Raw genomic sequence first — 20845 nt, 5'->3', positions numbered from 1 at the left:
TATCTTTATGCAGAGTAGTTACAAGTGAATACCCCTATTTTTACACATTTTGACACATTAACAGTTATATGTTTTTATAATTGACATTAGTAGTAAATAAGTAAGTAAGTAGTTCATATACATAATATTTACCTATGCTCTGAGGTTTCTTTAATTGTTTGCTCTTGCTTAGTAATTTTGCTAAAAGAAAATAAAAATAATGTTATAATTAAGAAAGAATTAAAAAAACACAAAATAAAAAAAAAACAAAAAAATTTACGTAACGAAACAAAGACAAGTGACAACACTAAAGTAAAACACAGCACGTAATAAACGTTAGTAATGCAGTAGATAAGAACCACTCATTAGCCAAGTAATGCAAGTGGTAACGAGTCACTTTTAAATACACATTGTTTACTAAGTGTATTTCTTAATGACACTACAAGAACAGTAATTACAAATTCCACACACACAGACTACAATTATTTAAATTAGAACAAAAGTAGTGGAAAGTGATAACATGATAAGTAAAGTAAGAAAACAAATATTTAGAATTTTGGGTAAAACTTTTGAACTGCACGAAAAGTAAATGTTTCCATAAAGACTTTACCGTAATATGTTCGTGAAATTCAAATTTGGTTACGAACCTCTCATGGTTTTAAAAACCATACCAGATCAATGAAATGTTAAGACAAAATCGACAAGCATTTTTTATAAGATCGTCGAACATATCTGAAACAAAAGTCTAGACCAGTGATCAGCACTCATGGTCACCGGAGGCCGAACATGATTCATTTTTACCTTTCAACGAAGTTCAAAAATTATCAAATAAGAAACAAAATAACAATAAATAGCTGGTGAATTCATAATGGAGAAAGAATTTATCAAGTTTTTGTAACCCATGTTTCAAGTTCTCTTTATGACGACCAGTGGTCCACATTAAAGCACTGCGACCCGAAGAATATTTTGTGTTGCCCTCTAGTTCACCATAACAGTTTGAGTTCAGGAATGAAGCTGTAAATCTTAGAAATCGCAAAATGCATGCTTGGAGGTTTCGACCTCCAACCCACAAAATCTATTCAGTCTATCCATTCCCGGGAAATATTAAAACTAATCGCGTATCAATATTTCACATGAAATATGTTCACTTTTCCCATTTTTCGTTCATAAACTCTGTTCACGTGAAAAAATTCCCCATGTTGTGAAATTTTTAGTTGGAATTTTGTAAACAATAAGCAGCTGTTACTAGGGTATTCAATCGATTAACCGTTAATCGGTTAACCGATTAATTTTTGTCGGTTAACTGTTCGAATAATTTAAAATTTCCAAATAACAAATAAACCGATTAATTTGTGTCGATTAACCGATTAACCGAAATTTCTTTTTTCCACTTTATATAGAAATATAGTTTTAAACACTCAAATTTTATGTCTTAACTCATGAACATTCCCTTCTAACAATAGTTTTTTGAAGTATAGCTCCAAAACTAAAACTAAGAAATTTGGAAATTACCTTTTTTCTAGAATTTTCTATGAATAACTTTTTCCAAATGAGTCGGATGACATTACAGAAATGAGTCTTTTATCAGAACTTAAAGAACCTATTAAGTGTATTGAAAATCTAAAACAAATTAAAAAAAACTAAAAAAAGAACTGAGAAATTGGATATTCTTTATCATGTCTTACTTTTGATTTCTCCAACATCGACAATCAGTGATAGAGTTTTTTCCAAGTCAACTTTTATTAAAACTAAAGAAAAAAATCATTTAAAAGGAAAACATTTAAATTATTTTCTTTTGTTTAAAGATTTTTTCAGAAGATCTCACTAAAATCCTAAAAAATAACTCACATTTGTATATAAAAAGGATTGTTGAACTGTTATGTTTTGTTTGTTTTTCAGTTTAAAATTAAAATAGAAATTATTCGGTTAATCGAATAATTAAAAAATAACCGATTATTAACCGATTAAACCAAAACCCCGATTAATTATTTGCTCGATTAACCGATTAAACCAGAAACCCGATTACTTGAATACCCTAGCTGTTGCGAACAAAATCAACTATTGTGAATGAAAAATTCATGGGAATATCACGATAGCAATTTTCCCTTCGAGGGAAATATCACATGTTTATCACGATAGGGGTGATTATGACAATATGACATGATAGGATACCCTGTGAATCAACCAATTGAGTTTTTTCCCATTTTAAATGTTGTATGCTTAGGCTATTTCATGCACCGTATTTATATAATGTCCCTTCAACAATCACCCAATTTAATTAACTGGCTCTTTAGACTATACCAACTCTAACCTCTCGAATGAGTATAAAATGTTGGTATTTCACAGCCAAACAGTCTGTGTTAAATCAATTTAACTCTATGCGATCAACTTTTTATAATTTTGTGAAGTGTGAGGTGATTTTTAAATATTTTAATCAAAATAAATTTATTTTATGACTTGTATTTATATTGTATATATAGCGAGTCTAAAAAGTCTATGAACGAGTGTAATGAATGTGTGTGGTGTAAAATTATATTTAAACCACAAAAACAATGCAAATTGACAAAAGTGAATGTCTGTGAGAAGAAACCTCAGAAATTTATTTATTATTGTTCAACAGAAAAAAAATATAAAATAAATATTTTGTTAAAACTATTTTAGTGGAAATAAAATGAGTGGCTGTTCGGCTAAAGCGAAAACACTAAATATTATTAACAGTTAATTAAACTGTTAAACTGAATGTAAAAATAAGATGACAACTTGGAAAAATTATATGACGAAAACAAATGGCAAATACAAATAAAATATCTCATATTTATAATAAAAAAAAAATATTAATTGAATAATAAAATCAATTCATACATAAATCAATTGAAAATTGAGAGAGTTAAATGTGAAATATGCGCAATTTGTGGACAACCGCAAAATAATCTTAAGAGGAACGGGCTAAAAAAATAAAACATTGAAAATAAATCAATAATAATATTTTTATAAAATTTACTTAACAATAAAAACAGATCAAATGTTGTTCTTGTCTATATTAAGAAAAATTATTTAAAAAAAATAAAAACTAATAAAATAATTTACATGGAACGAACATGCATATAATAATAATTCTTGAGACATTATTGCCCACATTCAAATGAGACTTAATTATTTATTTATGATTTTCTTCTTTTATTGCTTTTAACTGCTACTTTTTTAATTATAATCCAATCAACTTGATAAAAACTTTAAGATGTTTGGTTGATGGTTGCTTTAAATTGTATATTAATTAAAGAAAATGCGTAAAGCATGTAAATTACTTTATTATAGAATAAATACAAATTTTATTATTCATTTTATTTATTCATTTTTTTTGTTTTTGTTTTTGTTTCTTCGATTCTAATTTATATTCCCGGGTGTTGAGATTGAAGTGAGGCTTGGCATGTACACAGTGTTGTCTGGTATGTTTGCTATTATTGTAATGTTTTGTTTGTAAATCAATATTGAAACAAGCAACAATAAAATTGTAAGATTAAAGCGTTTCAATGGCATACTACATTTCAGTTGGAATTTTTACATCCCAAAAAAAATCGGATAATAACCCCAGTGTGCAGCACACATTTGGTCCGATGTCAGCAATAGAAAATAGTCAGGCCTTTCTCACCTTTTCATTTCAAATTATATAATATCTAAAATAATTCATTGTATATGTATGCCCTACAAATGCTACTATGTAAACAAACCCAGTATTTTATACCGCCACTGTAGGGCATATTCCCGTACAAGTGTCATTTAACAATGCATTTAAAAATAACAACAAATTGTTCAATCAATTGTGATGTTAATTAAATATTTAATTAAATAACACTTGCTCGGGCTATTGCTCCATGTTTTTAGTTGCTGTTGTCGTTGTTGCTGATTTTATTGCTGTTACAAACAAGACGATCAGCGACGACGAGCCAGTAGAATTTGAATTGAATAAATAATTCATGATTAAGAGGATTAAATACAAATAAACTATTTTAAAATTGTACACAGATTTAATTAAATAATAGTGCGATACGTTGCATGAAAATCAAATGCACAAAATTTAAATAAATAGTTAATTATTTCAACACTTAAATATGTGTACAACAAGCAAATAGTTAAAAATTAAACAGGTCACACTCAATTGTCATGCTATCTTAAGGGTAAAGGGTAGAAAATTTTTCAAATAATTAGTTACATATCGATGGCTTAATATAAAAAAGGTGTAACTTGATTTTTTTGTTACTTTACAGGAGAAGGAAAAAACTTAATAAAATCCATGAAATTTTAGACAAAAAAAGTTGTAATGCTATTTTTAATAAGAAGAGACATCACATTTTATTACTCATTTACAATTTATTTTCTTTTATTTTAATGAAGTTATTTAATATACTCTTTTTACATTGAAATAATTGAAATAAAAAAAATAGGTAAGCTTTGTTTATATTAAGCCATCGATATTGTCATTTTATAATATTTTGTCATAATACTTGGAAAATATAACAAAAATAAACAGGCCCTTTCCGACAGTGGTTCTATAAACCGAATCCGTATTTTGTTGTTCTGTAAATCGTACCCACACGATTTACTAACGTGTAAATAAACCTGTTTCAATTTTTAATTTCCGGAAACTAATAGACTTAGCAGTTTTCTGAAAATACCGCTCGATATCCCATCTTAATTGTTTTTAACCTTCCAAATTGCAATATTCTACCTTTGCTGAAACAATAAATAGAAAAAAATAACACATTCTTATGTTAAAAACGATGTCAAATATAAAAGACTAAATAAAATATGCGACAGTCAAGTATAATCAATCAGTCTTAAAATGATTAAAAACAAGTAAGAGTGCTATATTCGGCTGTGCCGAAACTTATATACCCTTCACCAAATTATACCTTAAAATTTTAAATATTTTTAGGTAAACAAAATTTAATTTTTGAATTTATTGGAAAAAAATTTTTTTCAATTGTTATTTTAAATTTTTTTTTAAATTTTAAATTTTTTTTTTTTTTAAATTTTAAAAAAATTTTTTTTTGTCTTTTAAATTTTTTTTTTTGAAAAAAAAAAATTCGGGTTAAAAATTTTTTTGTTTCCAATTTTGACCCATTGTAGGTCCAACTTACTATGGTCTTATATACGTTACAAATGTCTTTGAAATATCTATCATTAGATATCCATATTGTCTATATTAATGCCATAGTAATCCAGATATAGGTCAAAAATCGAGGTTGTCTTGGTTTTTTTCTCATATCTCAGCCATTTGTGGACCGATTTTGCTAAATAGCAAAATTCTCGAAAGCATGTCTGACAGAATTATTGAAGATTTGTATCCCGAAGATATCTGGGGTCTTCAGAAAATTGATTTCAACAGACAGACAGACAGACAGACGGACATGGCTTAATCGACTCCGCTATCTATAAGGATCCAGAATATATATACTTTATAGGGTCGGAAATGAAAAATGTAGAAATTACAAACGGAATGACAAACTTATATATACCCTTCTCACGAAGGTGAAGGGTATAATAAAAAATCATCATAAGAATTCGTTGTTTTCTTAATATTTTGTTTCATATCAATTATTTCTAATAACAGCATCAAATCTTTTGGGGATTGAATTTAACAAACTTTCGCATGTAGATCGGGAAATTGCATACCATATTTACTGAATTTTCTGCCAAATTTTTCAGGTCCGAGTTTGTCTTTTACTATTTTCCATAGCATTTAAGTCTGGTTATTGAGACGGCCATTCCATAACATGAATTTTGTTATATAAAAACCATTTTTTGGCAAGACCTGACGTGTGCTTTGGGTCATTATCTTGCTGGAAGAGCCATTTTAAGGGCATATTCCATTCTGCATGTGACTTTATAACATTCTCCAAAATATTTACATACAAGTGCTTATCCATATTTTCTTTAATCCAATAAATTGGACCAACGCAATACCAAGAAAAGCATCCCCATATAATAATATTTCCCCAACCATGTTTAAACGTTTTTGGTTTTTGCCATTTTTTGGACGTCTAACCCATGTCTTATCATCACTACCAATTAAATTAATGGTCGTTTCGTCCGTCCACAACACATTTTGCCACTTTTTTGTATTTTCTGGCCCACACCAATCCTTATGATTGCTCCTAGTTTTAAATGAAATATTGGTAGTGATTCTATTGTAATGTCCGTCACTGTATATTTGAAAAATATACAAAATATTAACAAAAAGTAGGATTCCTGCTATTATTTTCAACTCTTAATATCTCAAAAACTATAATGATCTGAAAGTTGCACCATAGTGCAACAATATCGACTTTACTTTTACCACCCACTTCAAGTATTTGAGGAATTTGTCGAAAGCACCTTTCGTTTTGGGAACATAAATTTTTCAATAATTCAATTGATTTCACTTGATTTAAATAACAAGGGAGATTAATTGCAAAATAGTTGCATAAAGGGGCAACATTTCCATGTCGCAATAGGAGGGCAAACATATTAACAGTAATTACCATTTTGTGAGACAATTTTAGAAAAGATAAAATAAAATGTTCCCATGAAATATCCATTTCCCTCGAAAGGAAAATTGCTATCGTGATATTCCCATGAACTTTTTCATTCACAATAGTTGATTTTGTTCGTAACAGCTGCTTATTGTTTTTAAAATTCCATCTAAAATATTCACAACATGGAGAATTTTTTCACCTGAACAAAGTTGATGAACGAGAAATGGGAAAAGGGAACATATTTCATGTGAAATATTGATTCGCGGTAGGGGTGAATGTTTCTAGATCTTGGTTTTGAATTTTTCATAAAATAACACATAAAAGGAAAAAAAAAATTTACCAGAAAAGAAAACGCAGTAATAATTTTTAGTCTTTTGTTCGCAAGGCATAGACTGAAATCACATAAAGTGCAGAAAGTGCAAATTAAATTGTATTCCTTTTTTATATATTTAATAAAAATTTGATAAACGATGTTCATGGAATTTATAGCACAGAAAACGCATTAATTTATTCAAAAATATTTTTTGATGTAGAGATGTGACATTGTTTACCTCTTGTGTGGTTTTCCACACATATGTAATTTCTATGTATATTGCGGATTTTGAGTGGGTAAATTTGTTATTTCTGCCAAAAAGGTGTATTATGCAAGAGTAGAGATAAACTAATTCGATATAAAGTAAATATGTTATTAATGTAAAATGTATAGGCATAACTTATGTGTGAAAAACAACACACGAGGCTAAACAACTTAAGTTTTTTTTCTGGGTCAGAAGAGGGTTAAGGCATTTTAACCCAGATAACACAGATCCTACTGTTTGCTTTTAAAAGTTCACAGCTTAAAGAGACATTATTTTTCTAAATGACTGGCAGCCTTAAGGGTATTTAGATTTTAATTACTAACGACATTAAACTATTTGCAATAATTATTTAGTAAACATTTTTAAAATGGTTTATAAACATTTAAACAAATATTTGTAAATCAAGACACTATTTAGAGAGTAGTGGGCGGTTGTTTTGCACTGATTATTTTTATTCATTTTAAATGTTTCTTTGTCTGTAATGTGAATTAAAATTTATACACTCAGTAAGTAAGTATGTACTTGTGTTAATTTTTTACATTACATTTTTTAAATATTTCATTTTTTTATTTAATAATATTGAGTAATTAAAGTTGTTTAAACTCGTACGTTGTTGTCGTCTTGTGTCAATAATTTAACGCTTAATGATTTTTCTATAAAGCAGCAATATTGCTAGAGCAGCGCTACTAAAATTAATGAATGATTGAGTGATGGTGGTTGTGTTTGGAAAAGATTGTGACATGATAGAAATCAGTAACAACAAGTCGCAAGTAGCAAATAACAAGTAACAACAACCGCAATAACACCAACTGAATTGAATTGAATGAATGCCTGCCTGCATTATTGCCAATAGCTGGTTTTGTTATTGTTCCCGCCAAGATGTGGTGTAATTAAAAATGTTAAATTTTCTTTGGTGTAATAATTTTACTTTTACAATGTCATTTTACCACACTCTTACATGAATGTAGAAAAGAAATCATTAACAAATTACAAGATGTAAAAAAGAACGATGCAATCATTAGTAAAAATGTAAATATTATAATGTATTTAGCAGTATTGACTCATTTTTTTTTATTCAATATTAAATAATTCATATCATGGCCTAAACATTCACAATAATTCTTTAAACCACCAAGCCCCTTTTGTCCAGTGAAACTACCAAAGAACCGCTAAAACAAACAATCGCTTTAATAATCATCTGAAGTTTTCAACAGGCACGTATTTATTATAAAAAAAACAAGCTTTTCTTGCAAGTCAGGAATAGTCAAGCCATAAAAGGAAGCTCGTGTTATAAAAAATAAGCAACAAAATGACAAGACAAAACACTGAAATGATTTAAGAATCATTGTGTTCTGAATAAATATTTATGTATAAACGTGTACTTGTTTCCTTAAGATACATTATGAGATACAGCAGAGTAAATGTACAAATTGAAGATTGCGCTCAGGATGCTTACAAGTGTTTGCAAGTAGCTAAAGTCAACAGAACAATAAGGAATCATTTAAAAAGGGCAACATTGAAAACAAGTAACAGTGCGTGGTAGTGGAATAAAACGGAATTTTACACACAGCTTTTGTTATACATACAATTAAAAACAGTGGTTGAATCCAATTTTTAACCCTAAATTGGCGACTGGAAATTTAAAAATGAGAATTTACAAATTCTGAATCTTAAATCGTAAGAATTTATTAAATAACCAATTCAAAATGGATTTTTATATGAAAAATTATAAAAAAGATCGTAATTGTTGATAATTTGAAAATAAGCATTTATTCGAAAAAAGGAGCTCGATCTGTGATCACTAATATTTCTTCACAAAAATCGATTTTTTTATGAAAAATTAAAAATATCTTAAAACGTTAATAACTTTGTAAACAATTTATAAATATACATACGTTTAATTAAGAAAAGGAGCTCGATCTGTGATCTCATATTTTATATAAAAATTCAATTTCTTGTATAAAAAACTCTTAACATCTTAGCCCGAATTGTGATCACTCATATTTCATGCCGAAAATTTATCTCTGGTATGAAAAAATCTTAAATCGTCGTAAGTTCGATCTGTGATCACTGATGTTTCTTGTCAAAATTTGATCGAAAAATTTAAAAATTCTTAAATCGTCTATAACTTAGTAAAAATGCGTTAATTCAATGCATTTAATCGTAAATAACTTTTAAAATAAGCGTTTTATTAAGAAAAGCACCTCGATCTTGTCAAAATTGTATTGTATAAAAAACTTAAACTATCTTATATCCTCGATAACTTCATAATAGAAGATCAATCTGTGATCATTAAAATGAAAAAAAAAATTAAATCGTAAAATAATAGTTTTATTAAGAAAAGGACCTCGAACTGTGATCACTCATATTTCATATCAGTGAAGATCACTAATATTTCTACAAAAAAATCGATTTTTACATGAAAAAAATATGTATCTTAAATCGTCAATAATTTTGTAAACCGCTTATTAAAAAAAAGAAGATCGATCCTTAAAGAGCAATACTTCTTCGCCAAATTCAAAATATCTTAAATCACCAAAAAAAAGGAACTCGATCTGTGATCTCAAATTTCATGTAAAAATTATATTTCACAAAATATCTTAAATCGTCAATAACTTTTAAACTGCTTATTAAAAAAACGAAGATCGATCCTTGATCTGTATACTTCTTCACAAAATTCAGAATATCTTAAGCCAATAACTTTGTAAATAATCAAAGAGACAAGATCTGTGATCACTAGCATTTCTTATTTAAATCGTGGATAACTTCTTAAATAATCTTTTAATTAAAAACAGGATCTCATATTTATTGTCAAAATTCAATCGTCAATAACTTTGTTAATAAGCCTTTAATTAGAAAAAGAGAGGCTCGATCTGTGATCAGTCATATTTCTTGCCAAAAATAGATCGCTTGTATGAAAAACTCAATAAATCTTAAATCATCAATAACTTTGTAAATAGGCCTTTAATTAGAAAAATGAATCCAATATGTTAAATAAAATTTATTTGCATAGAAAGCATTAATTCGTCAGTAAATTTGTATATAATTCTTTAATTGAGAAAAGGACCTTATTACCGATTAATCAGTCCTATTTCTAACCAGAAATTAAATTGTTTATACAAAGAAATCTCTAATCGTCATTAACGTTTTATATAACAGTTCAATAGAGTCCGACGGAATATTTGATTTCTGTTTCGGATTAGGCCAAAAAAAAAACGGTTTAATACCAGTATTCGGATTAAAATTGATTAACCGAAATTATTATATATATGTGATCATTTATATTTCTGATCAAAAATAAATTTTTCATTAAAAATATCTCAAACTAATTAAATCGGCAACAACTGTGTTAAAATATTAATTAATAAAAGGCCTTCAAATTGTGATTTTCAGACCAAAAATCGATATTTTTAAAAATTGTCTGATTAAAAATCGATATTTGAACTATATTGTATGCTTAGGTTTTTTCATGACTCCCAACTCCTTTAAGATTTAAAATCCCAAACAATGGTAATTCTTATGACATTTACAAACAATTGTTTATTTTTGTAAAAACTATAAAAGGAATAAACTAAATACAAAATACAATAAAGAAACGAAATTCCCTAAAATAAATTTTAAATATAAATAAAAAGATAAAGATGTTATGTAGGAGTCGTTGTCCTTTCATGTTTTGCTAAAGGAATCACAATGTTTATAGTCATGTAAAATAATCATACAATTCAAAATTTTACAAACAACCGTTAAAATCATCGTGAATTTAAGAATTATAAACCATTATTAATGATTCATAAATACACATTAAAATGCAATTAAAACTGAAAAGCTGTTTAAAAAATTATGAAGACAGAGATCAGGTTTTAATCTCTAACTCAGGATAATTTAAAATTTAAAAACTGAATTAATTTAAAAAGCAGCTCCAACACATCATAAATCTTTAAGATAAAATAAATTATTTTTATTTAATTTTCGTTTCTTTTGGCATAAAACTCTAAAAAAGGTAAACGGCATAAAAAAGTAAAGTTAAAATTAAGATCCTAAGATGTGATTAAAATGACGATGATGACGATGACAATGAGTGGTAAAAGAAAAAGGCTGGTTGCTAGATGGTGGGTTTACTGTTTGTTTATTGGTTGAAGTCACAAAAGGATGAGGATGATGATGGTAGTTGGTGTATTGTCGTAAAAGCTATTTTTAACTTTTACATTATTTCTGTTCGATAAGATGAAATTAGAATTTCATGATTTGTTTTTTCATGTGAATTGTAGTGGAAATTTACTCAAGGCTACTAGTTGTCTTGACGGACTTGTTTGTATAAATAACCAAGGACAAATTGCCAAATATGGTGGCGTAATCTAGAATTTTTGTTATGTGACATGTCGGAAACTAAACTTGAAATTGTTTGCAACTAGACAAGTAGGAATATAGTATATGCCCTCACCATATCTCATAATGGATAATGTTATATGTGCATAAATATGTTGTTCAGAGCGTAACACCTAGAAATATTCATCTGATTTCCAATAAAGTAAACATATTCCGTCAAAATCATATAAAACAAGTAAGAGTGCTATATTCGCCTGTGCCGAATCTTATATACCCTTCACCAAATTGTACTTTAAAATACAAATTTTAAATAATTTTAGGAAAACAAAATTAAAAAAAAAAATTTCTTCGAAATTGTTTTTATTTTTTCAAATTTTTTTTTCATTTTTTTTTTAAATTTATTAGTGAAAAAAAATTATGACAAATAAATTCGAGTTAAAAAATATTTTTACCGATTTTGACCCATTGTAGTTCCAAATTAAGCTTATTATATACAGTGGTGGCCACCAATTTAAGACAAATACTTCAATTTTTTTCATCGACTGAATTTTAAGTGCGATAGAGCCAAAATAAAAGGACCTCTAAGGGTATGAAATTTATTATTAATGTTTCTAGTTTCTGAAAAATGTTTGGAAAAATCGGTAAAACATACACATCTGCTCAAAATAATAGATACACCAAAATTTATTTTTTAAAAACGAAAAAAAATAATGGTATATTGTAAAATTATAAAAAAAATTCAGTCGATTTTTATTTATAGTTAAAAGGAGAGTAAAAAACAAAAACAAAAACAAAATATTTCATAATTAATAATAAATATTATAAAGTAAATTAAATTTCTTAAATTTCGAAAAATTTGGTGCTCATAATAATAGATACATTTTTAAAAATTCTTATTAAACAAAAGCTAATAAATTTTATCTTAAAAAAATTAGTTTATTATTAAAGTAAAGCTAGTATCCAGTATCTTCTGGGCATACTGGATATCAAGTTCTGACACTTCTCCAATGGAATCTCGTACCATATTTTTTGCGTTTTCTCCCATAAATCGTCTTTATTTTTGAAAACTTCCTTCGAAAGCCTTATCTTTAATTCACTCCACAAGTTTTCTATTGGGTTTAAATCAGGGTTTCGATATTCAGCTCTAGCAACATATTTCTTACATTTGACTATGCAATAAATATGAAATTATCTCATTTCATCACAATCAGCTAATATAAATATTCATACTGTTCGTTCGTATTACTATTAAAATTGCAATGCTAGTCTGCAATTTTTAGTAGCAAACACAATCCATTGCATATCCACCAAAATATATGTTCGTGCTTTAGTACCGTGCTTTTCTAGCAAAAATACACACTTCTGTAGTTGTGCTATAGCACAATTGACATTTCTGCAATTGATGCTATCAGTTGCTGTTCTTGATAAGTGCATAACAACATATCAGTAAACACACCCAATGTACAGTTGGGCAGAATCAAAATTTTTTTGAAATATATCTGGCATTTCTAAACGGCTGATCTGATCAGGATAAAATTTGACGCGGGCATAGCCAAGGAGTATTCGAGTTTAAATTATTGAAATGGGACCTACAAATGCCTCAGGGGCGGCGCTATGGGGGCTCAGAATAGGGTACCTTCGTCATGCAAAATTTTTAAACACGTGCCATTTTTTTGTTTCCCATTCGATTTCAAAGAGTTTTATATGTTTAGAAAGCGCTCGCCTATGTCTTGAAAAAATATGCTTGTGTGTGCTATTTATCTCTTATACTTTTCGAGTTATAGGCATTTCAAAATTGAAATTTTAAAATTTTGCCATACCTTGGTCCGCTTTTTTAAAATATAGGTCGTACTTTTGTACCGAACGGGCTCGATTTTTTTTTGTTAGTTAGACAACTAAATTATCAGTAATATACAAAATATTTCAGAGTAATATCGATTATAGATCCAAAAATAAACGATTTTCAATTTAAGAATTCAAAAAATAGTAGATTTTTGCTGTTTTTTGGATGAAAAGGTGACTTAAATCTTTTTTATTAAAAAAAAACTTTCTTTAAGAACATGTAACAATTTTATGTTTTTCTGTAAGGTAGCTTTACAGAGAACATTTTGATATAAAAAACATGTCCTATTTTTTGAACATGTTGCCCTTTCGTCCTTCGGAATTTGACCTATTTTTTGATAAAATTTTCAACTTTGGGCCACATGTTCTAAAATCCCAAAGTTGGGATCAAAAAACGGAAAGCAGCTTTAGAAACCTTGATTTGTTCCCTGTTTATCCCCAAAGTATTTTCCCAGCCCCGAAGGAAATGTAGACCATATGGTTAAAATTGTAAAAAATACCATTTTCGGGATTTTCGCTTAAATTTTTAGGAATTGTGGGATTCCTTTTAACCTTTTGAAAAGTTTTTTTACACTTTGTAATTTGGAATGACAAATTTAAAAAACGTTGAAAATTTCATTGAGTTTTGCTAATAAATAAAGATTTTATTACAGATTACATATTTATTGAGTTTCTAAAACTAAAATTTTTATCAAAATTTTAATAGGATTGCAAATACATATTAGGAACAATTTGATCCACATTTATTCCGAACATTTTTTTTCTTGTTTAGATATTTTAATTTTTGGTCTTACAAAAAAAATGCAAGTCAATATCTCAGTTAGATTCAAAAATATTTACACTAATGAATAATCGTTATTTCGTATTACATACTTGACAATAAAATAACTAGCAGCATCCAAATAGCCAAAAAACAAGAAATATCAATGCAACCATAGCAAAGCAACCAAAGAAATGTAAATTGCTGCCAGAGAAAATTGATAGCACAACAAAACAAAAACGAATGCTGACGCGCAATATTAGTTCGGCAAAAAAGTGTGTATGCTGCTATAGCACGAACATATATTTTGGTTGTTGTGCTACAATAACGAGTTGACAACTGGTTGTATCTGCTACTAGAAATTGCAAACTAACTTTGCAATTTGTATAGTAATATATGAATAGTAACAGCAATTTATATTAGCAGAGTTATACAAAATTATAATAGTAACTATATTTTTAGTATGCAGATTGATAAAAATGTATATTTACTGCAATTGACGGCTAATATAGTAGCAATTGTAAACCCTGGTTTAAATCAGGGGATTGGCTGGGCCAGCTTAAAACAGGTACGTTATTCTCCAAGAACCAGTTTTTAACTAATCTTGAACTATGTTTTGGGTCGTTGTCCTGCTGGAATGTCCATATTAATGGCATATTTTCCGATGCATATGGAAGCATTACGTTTTCCAATATGTCTCTATACCCACTAGCATTCATGGTATCTTCTATTCGGAATATCGGACCAACACCATTCCATGAAAAGCAACACCAAACCATTATGTTTCCCCCGCCATGTTTTACCGTCTTTTTTGTAAATTTAACGTGGAATTCTTTTCCTTTTGGTCGGCGTACATTTCTTTGGCAGTCGTTTCCAAACAAATTTATTTTTGTTTCGTCGCTCCATAAAATATTTCTCCATTTTTTTTCGCCTTCACACCCGGACCATTGTAAGTGCTCTTTAGCAAATTCTAATCTTGTCTTGATATTTTTTTGGCGCATTAGTGGCACTTTTCTGGCAATTCTTCCCGGCAATTTAGCTTGTAAAAGACGACGACGAACTGTTTGTGGACTGATTTCGTTACATAGCTCCGCAGAAATAGCTTTCGATGATATGAAAGGGTCTTTTTTAACCATAAGGACGATCCGCCTATCTGTTTCTGGACTGGTTTTCTTTGGTCTACCGCGAGTTTCTCTTTTTTGTTTTTTAGATAAAGCATTTTGGACAAAATGTAAAGATCTTCCTATGCTCTTTGCTATTTCCCGTAATGATTTTCCTTGATTTCTCATCGTTTGAACAATTTTTTTCTCATCTTCGGTACAATGATGATTTCGTCCCATTTTCTTCAAAAGAGTCCTATTTTTTATAAAATTGTTGCTAAAATTTAAATTATACTTACTGTTTCACGTAAATAGGAACAAAAAATTGCACAAAAAAAAAATTGTATATAAACAAATTACAAATTACTGATGTGTATCTATTTTTATGAGCAAATAATTTTTTGTAATTCAAATAAATTCGTTTTTAAAAATCAACATGAAAGCAAATAGTTGCCAGATTTTTGACTGACATGACATTGCCAGATAGAAATTTTAATAATATGATGTATTCTTAACGCTTGCGAGGAAATTTTCAATGTTACCGCCATTTAAATTTTTTCCAATTAGGTGTATCTATTATTTTGAGCAGATGTGTATATGGACAAAGATATGTGGAAATACGTTGACCCACCTCAGCGAACATCCGCTGTTAATAACATGATATGACCGAAACTAATGGAACTAAAAATACGAAATTTGGTCCGAATATTTTATAATAATAAAATTATAATGATATAAATGTGAGAAAATATGTTTATTTAAAAACAAATTTTTTTGGTCAAGTTGTAGAAAAATTTTATGTGTTCATGGTGAATATGTATGAATTGACACAGTCGAATAAAACACACTTGTGTGTTAAAACAGTCCTCATGCATACATATTTGTGGAAATATTTGAAAAAATAATTGACAATCACATGGAATTTAGCAAACAATTTTTGTCTTAAATTCCTGGCCACCACTGTACATCGTTGCAATGGACTTTGAAATATCTATCATTAGATATCCATATTGTCTATATTAATGACTTAGTAATCCAGATATAGATCAAAAATAGGCCAAAAAACAGACGGACATTTTTATACAAAATAAATGAAATCGTCAATTACTTTGTAAACAAGCATTTTATTTAAAAAAAATCTGAAGCTGTTATCGACAAAAATCTTAAATCGTCAAAAATTTGTAAAAATGTTCACTTATATTTATTACAAAAAATATCCTTTTTAAAGAAATAACTTAAAAAAAAATTAAATCGACATTAATTTGGTAAATAAACGATTAATTTAGAAAACCCTCAATATATTATTGCTGAATGTTTAAGTCAACAGCTTTGTAAAAAAAACATTGAATTATTAAAGCATTTGTTTTAAAAAAGAGGCTCGATATGTAATAATTAATATTTCTTACCAAAAATTGTTTTTTTATGAAAAATTAATAAAATCTTAAATCGTCAATAACTTTGTAAATAAGGGATTAATTAGGAAAAGTGATCACACATTTTTCTTATCAAAATTTTATATGAAAAACTCAAAAAAGTTCACTAATTTCTTCACTAAAAGCCAATATAAAAATATCTTAAAACGCCAATAACTTTATAAATAAGCGTTTAATTAAGCAAATTCAATTAATCTGTGATCACCAATATTTCTGATCAATAATCCATTTTGTATAAAAACATCTTATAACGCCAATAACTTTGTAAATGTGCGTTTAAGGCACCAATCTATAATCACTCATATTTCTCAACAAAAATCGAAATCCAAAAACTTCAACCATCAATAACTATGTGATGAAGCGTTTAACTAAGAAAGGGCCCTCAATCTGACCAAAAGCTCATATTTCTGACCAAAAACCGAATTTTGAAAAAATAATTTTTTATATAAGTGAAAAACTTAAGAAAAAAAGTTTGGTATTGAAAATCAGTTATGTAGATAAAAAAGAACTGGATCAATCAATCTTCAGACTAAAGAAATATTTTTTGTCCGAAACTCGATTTTATTTTATACAAAAATCTTAGAGCGTAAATAACTTTGTATATAAGCGTTTAATCTAGCAACATGTTGCTAAACATCAGTGACATGTTGCTAAACTCCAACATCATGTTGCTATCCTCCAGCAACATTTTGCTCAACCCCATCAGCATGTTGCTAATCTCCAGCAACATGTTGCTAATCTCCAGCAACATGCTGCTAACCCCGCAACATGTTTCTTATCTCCAGCAACATGTTGCTAATCTCCAGCAACATGTTGCTAATCCCCAGCAACATGTTGCTAATCCCCAGCAACATGTTGCTAATCCCCAGCAACATGTTGCTAATCCCCAGCAACATGTCGCTAATACCCAGCAACATGTTGCTAATCCCCAGCAACATGTTGCTAATCCCCAGCAACATGTTTCTAATCCCCAGCAACATGTTGATAATCCCCAGCAACATGTTTCTAATCCCCAGCAACATGTTGCTAATCCCCAGCAACATGTTACTAATCCCCAGCAACATGTTGCTAATCCCCGGCAACATGTTGCTAATCCCCAGCAACATGTTGCTAATCCCCAGCAACATATTGCTAATCCCCAGCAACATATTGCTTTACTCTAGTAACACGTTCAATTGATGTAGCTTATCAAAAAACAGACGGACATTTTTATACAAAATAAATGAAATCGTCAATTACTTTGTAAACAAGCATTTTATTTAAAAAAAATCTGAAGCTGTTATCGACAAAAATCTTAAATCGTCAAAAATTTGTAAAAATGTTCACTTATATTTATTACAAAAAATATCCTTTTTAAAGAAATAACTTAAAAAAAAATTAAATCGACATTAATTTGGTAAATAAACGATTAATTTAGAAAACCCTCAATATATTATTGCTGAATGTTTAAGTCAACAGCTTTGTAAAAAAAACATTGAATTATTAAAGCATTTGTTTTTAAAAAGAGGCTCGATATGTAATAATTAATATTTCTTACCAAAAATTGTTTTTTTATGAAAAATTAATAAAATCTTAAATCGTCAATAACTTTGTAAATAAGGGATTAATTAGGAAAAGTGATCACACATTTTTCTTATCAAAATTTTATATGAAAAACTCAAAAAAGTTCACTAATTTCTTCACTAAAAGCCAATATAAAAATATCTTAAAACGCCAATAACTTTATAAATAAGCGTTTAATTAAGCAAATTCAATTAATCTGTGATCACCAATATTTCTGATCAATAATCCATTTTGTATAAAAACATCTTATAACGCCAATAACTTTGTAAATGTGCGTTTAAGGCACCAATCTATAATCACTCATATTTCTCAACAAAAATCGAAATCCAAAAACTTCAACCATCAATAACTATGTGATGAAGCGTTTAACTAAGAAAGGGCCCTCAATCTGACCAAAAGCTCATATTTCTGACCAAAAACCGAATTTTGAAAAAATAATTTTTTATATAAGTGAAAAACTTAAGAAAAAAAGTTTGGTATTGAAAATCAGTTATGTAGATAAAAAAGAACTGGATCAATCAATCTTCAGACTAAAGAAATATTTTTTGTCCGAAACTCGATTTTATTTTATACAAAAATCTTAGAGCGTAAATAACTTTGTATATAAGCGTTTAATCTAGCAACATGTTGCTAAACATCAGTGACATGTTGCTAAACTCCAACATCATGTTGCTATCCTCCAGCAACATTTTGCTCAACCCCATCAGCATGTTGCTAATCTCCAGCAACATGTTGCTAATCTCCAGCAACATGCTGCTAACCCCCAGCAACATGTTGCTAATCCCCAGCAACATGTCGCTAATCCCCAGCAACATGTTGCTAATCCCCAGCGACATGTTGCTAATCCCCAGCAACATGTTGCTAATCCCCAGCAACATGTTGATAATCCCCAGCAACATGTTGATAATCCCCAGCAACATGTTTCTAATCCCCAGCAACATGTTGCTAATCCCCAGCAACATGTTACTAATCCCCAGCAACATGTTGCTAATCCCCGGCAACATGTTGCTAATCCCCAGCAACATGTTGCTAATCCCCAGCAACATATTGCTTTACTCTAGTAACACGTTCAATTGATGTAGCTTATCTCTACTATTAGCAACATGTTGCTAAAATCCAGCAAGATGTTGCCAAACTCCAGCAACATGTTAAACTAAAGAAACATGTTGCAAATCTCCAGCAACATGTTGATACACTCCAGCAACATGTTGCAAACTCCAGCAGCATATTGCTAAACTCAGCAGCATGTTTCTTTACTCTAGTAACACGTTCTATTGATGTAGCAACTTGTGCTATACTGTCGCATTAAGTTGCTTTAATCTAGCAACGTGTTGATTTACTCTAGCAACATGCTGCTGTTCTCTGACAACAAGTTGTTTTACTTTAACATGTTAACATGTTGTTTAACTCTAGACAAACTTATAAAAGTTAATTTTACATAAATTTCCTTTTTTCACCACGAAATAAAACAAATAAATTATTATTTATATACAAATTATTTATATAACAAAAATCACAAAATTCAAAACTACATTAATCTGCATAATGTCTCTACACAGTTTTAATGATGCATACATAAATTTTAAAGCTTGAAAATGAAATTGTTGCATTCAAATTCCTGGTTTTTGATTTATTTTTTATATTTTTTTTTTTGCATTTTTTCATTGTAAGTCGTGAAACATTTTATCTCCTTACATGGATGGATAAGCCATAAATAATTGTCAGATTAATTTCAATAAAAACAAAACATTTATTAAATTTCTTGTTATCTTTAAATAAAGACAGCTACACAGTGATATTTAAAACATATTAATGTATAATTATATATATAATTATTTATTTATTTTATATTTGAATGTTAACGTTATTTAAAACATATTAATGTAGTTTTCACAGAAGGCAATACAAAAAATTAATTTCAATTTAAAACAATTCCATTCCTTAGTTTACAAATATGGTTAATAAAGGTATTAATAAAAACTTCACACATTTTCCAGGAAAATTAATCAATATGAAAATTATAAAAAGAACACCCACTCACAACTTTGTTTCAATTACTTGACAATCGAAAATTTACTTGTCATATACTTACATACATTTATAATGGACAATATGAAACTTCCGCAGAAATATGTAAGTAATTTGTAAAAATTTAAACAAATTGAAATAACAAAAATCAAAGCATGTACTACATTTTTTTAAAATAAACTATTCCAACATAAAGATTTGACAAGGTTAATGTCACGCCTTGTCTCACACTCGTGTTTTTTTAAGTTTTTTGCTGTTATTTTAATTTTTTTATTTGTATAAAATAAAAAGAAACTAATAAAAACTTTAAATACCTAAATGCATTATTATAACTTTTTTTATAATGTCTGGTGTTTTTTATTTTATTTCTTTTTAAGGTACCTTAAATTTATGTAGGCTTTAGTTTTGTTTTATTCCAAAATACGCATAAACATTTTTTAATTGCACTCAAGGTCATGTTTAAGTTCAAAGTTGTAAGATTTCATTATTTTTTGTTCCTCTCTACTTATTGTATTCAACATTTTGTGATGGCTTTATTTAAACAATTGTATGATCACCCACTCATTTATGGTGGAATTTTGTATATCAAAAAAGCATTAAATCATTAGACGTAACGAATTTCTTTCTACTCCTCTTAATGACTTGCAAAATTTTGTTTGCATTTGTTAATTTTATGTTGTAAATATTTTGAAATACATATGAAATAGTTTATAGTTTGTGA

The 20845-nt window shown here is 28.5% G+C and overlaps 1 protein-coding gene across 3 annotated transcripts in view; it reads right to left on the bottom strand.

The window, feature by feature from the left end:
• LOC135964035 (uncharacterized) overlaps window positions 1-20845 on the bottom strand; it is a 137084-nt gene that overhangs the window by 102438 nt on the left and 13801 nt on the right. For 2 of the 3 annotated variants that reach the window (XM_065516088.1, XM_065516087.1), the window contains exon 4: window positions 133-180. The exons of the other annotated variant lie outside the window; for it this stretch is intronic. In XM_065516088.1, the coding sequence (XP_065372160.1) occupies window positions 133-180 (48 nt within the window). The remainder of the gene's footprint in view (window positions 1-132; window positions 181-20845) is intronic. 3 annotated transcript variants of the gene reach the window in all.

The sequence above is a fragment of the Calliphora vicina genome, chromosome 1 (assembly GCF_958450345.1).
Source record: "Calliphora vicina chromosome 1, idCalVici1.1, whole genome shotgun sequence".
In the NCBI taxonomy this organism is placed as follows: domain Eukaryota; kingdom Metazoa; phylum Arthropoda; class Insecta; order Diptera; family Calliphoridae; genus Calliphora; species Calliphora vicina.
This window is presented reverse-complemented; position numbering and strand designations above follow the sequence as displayed.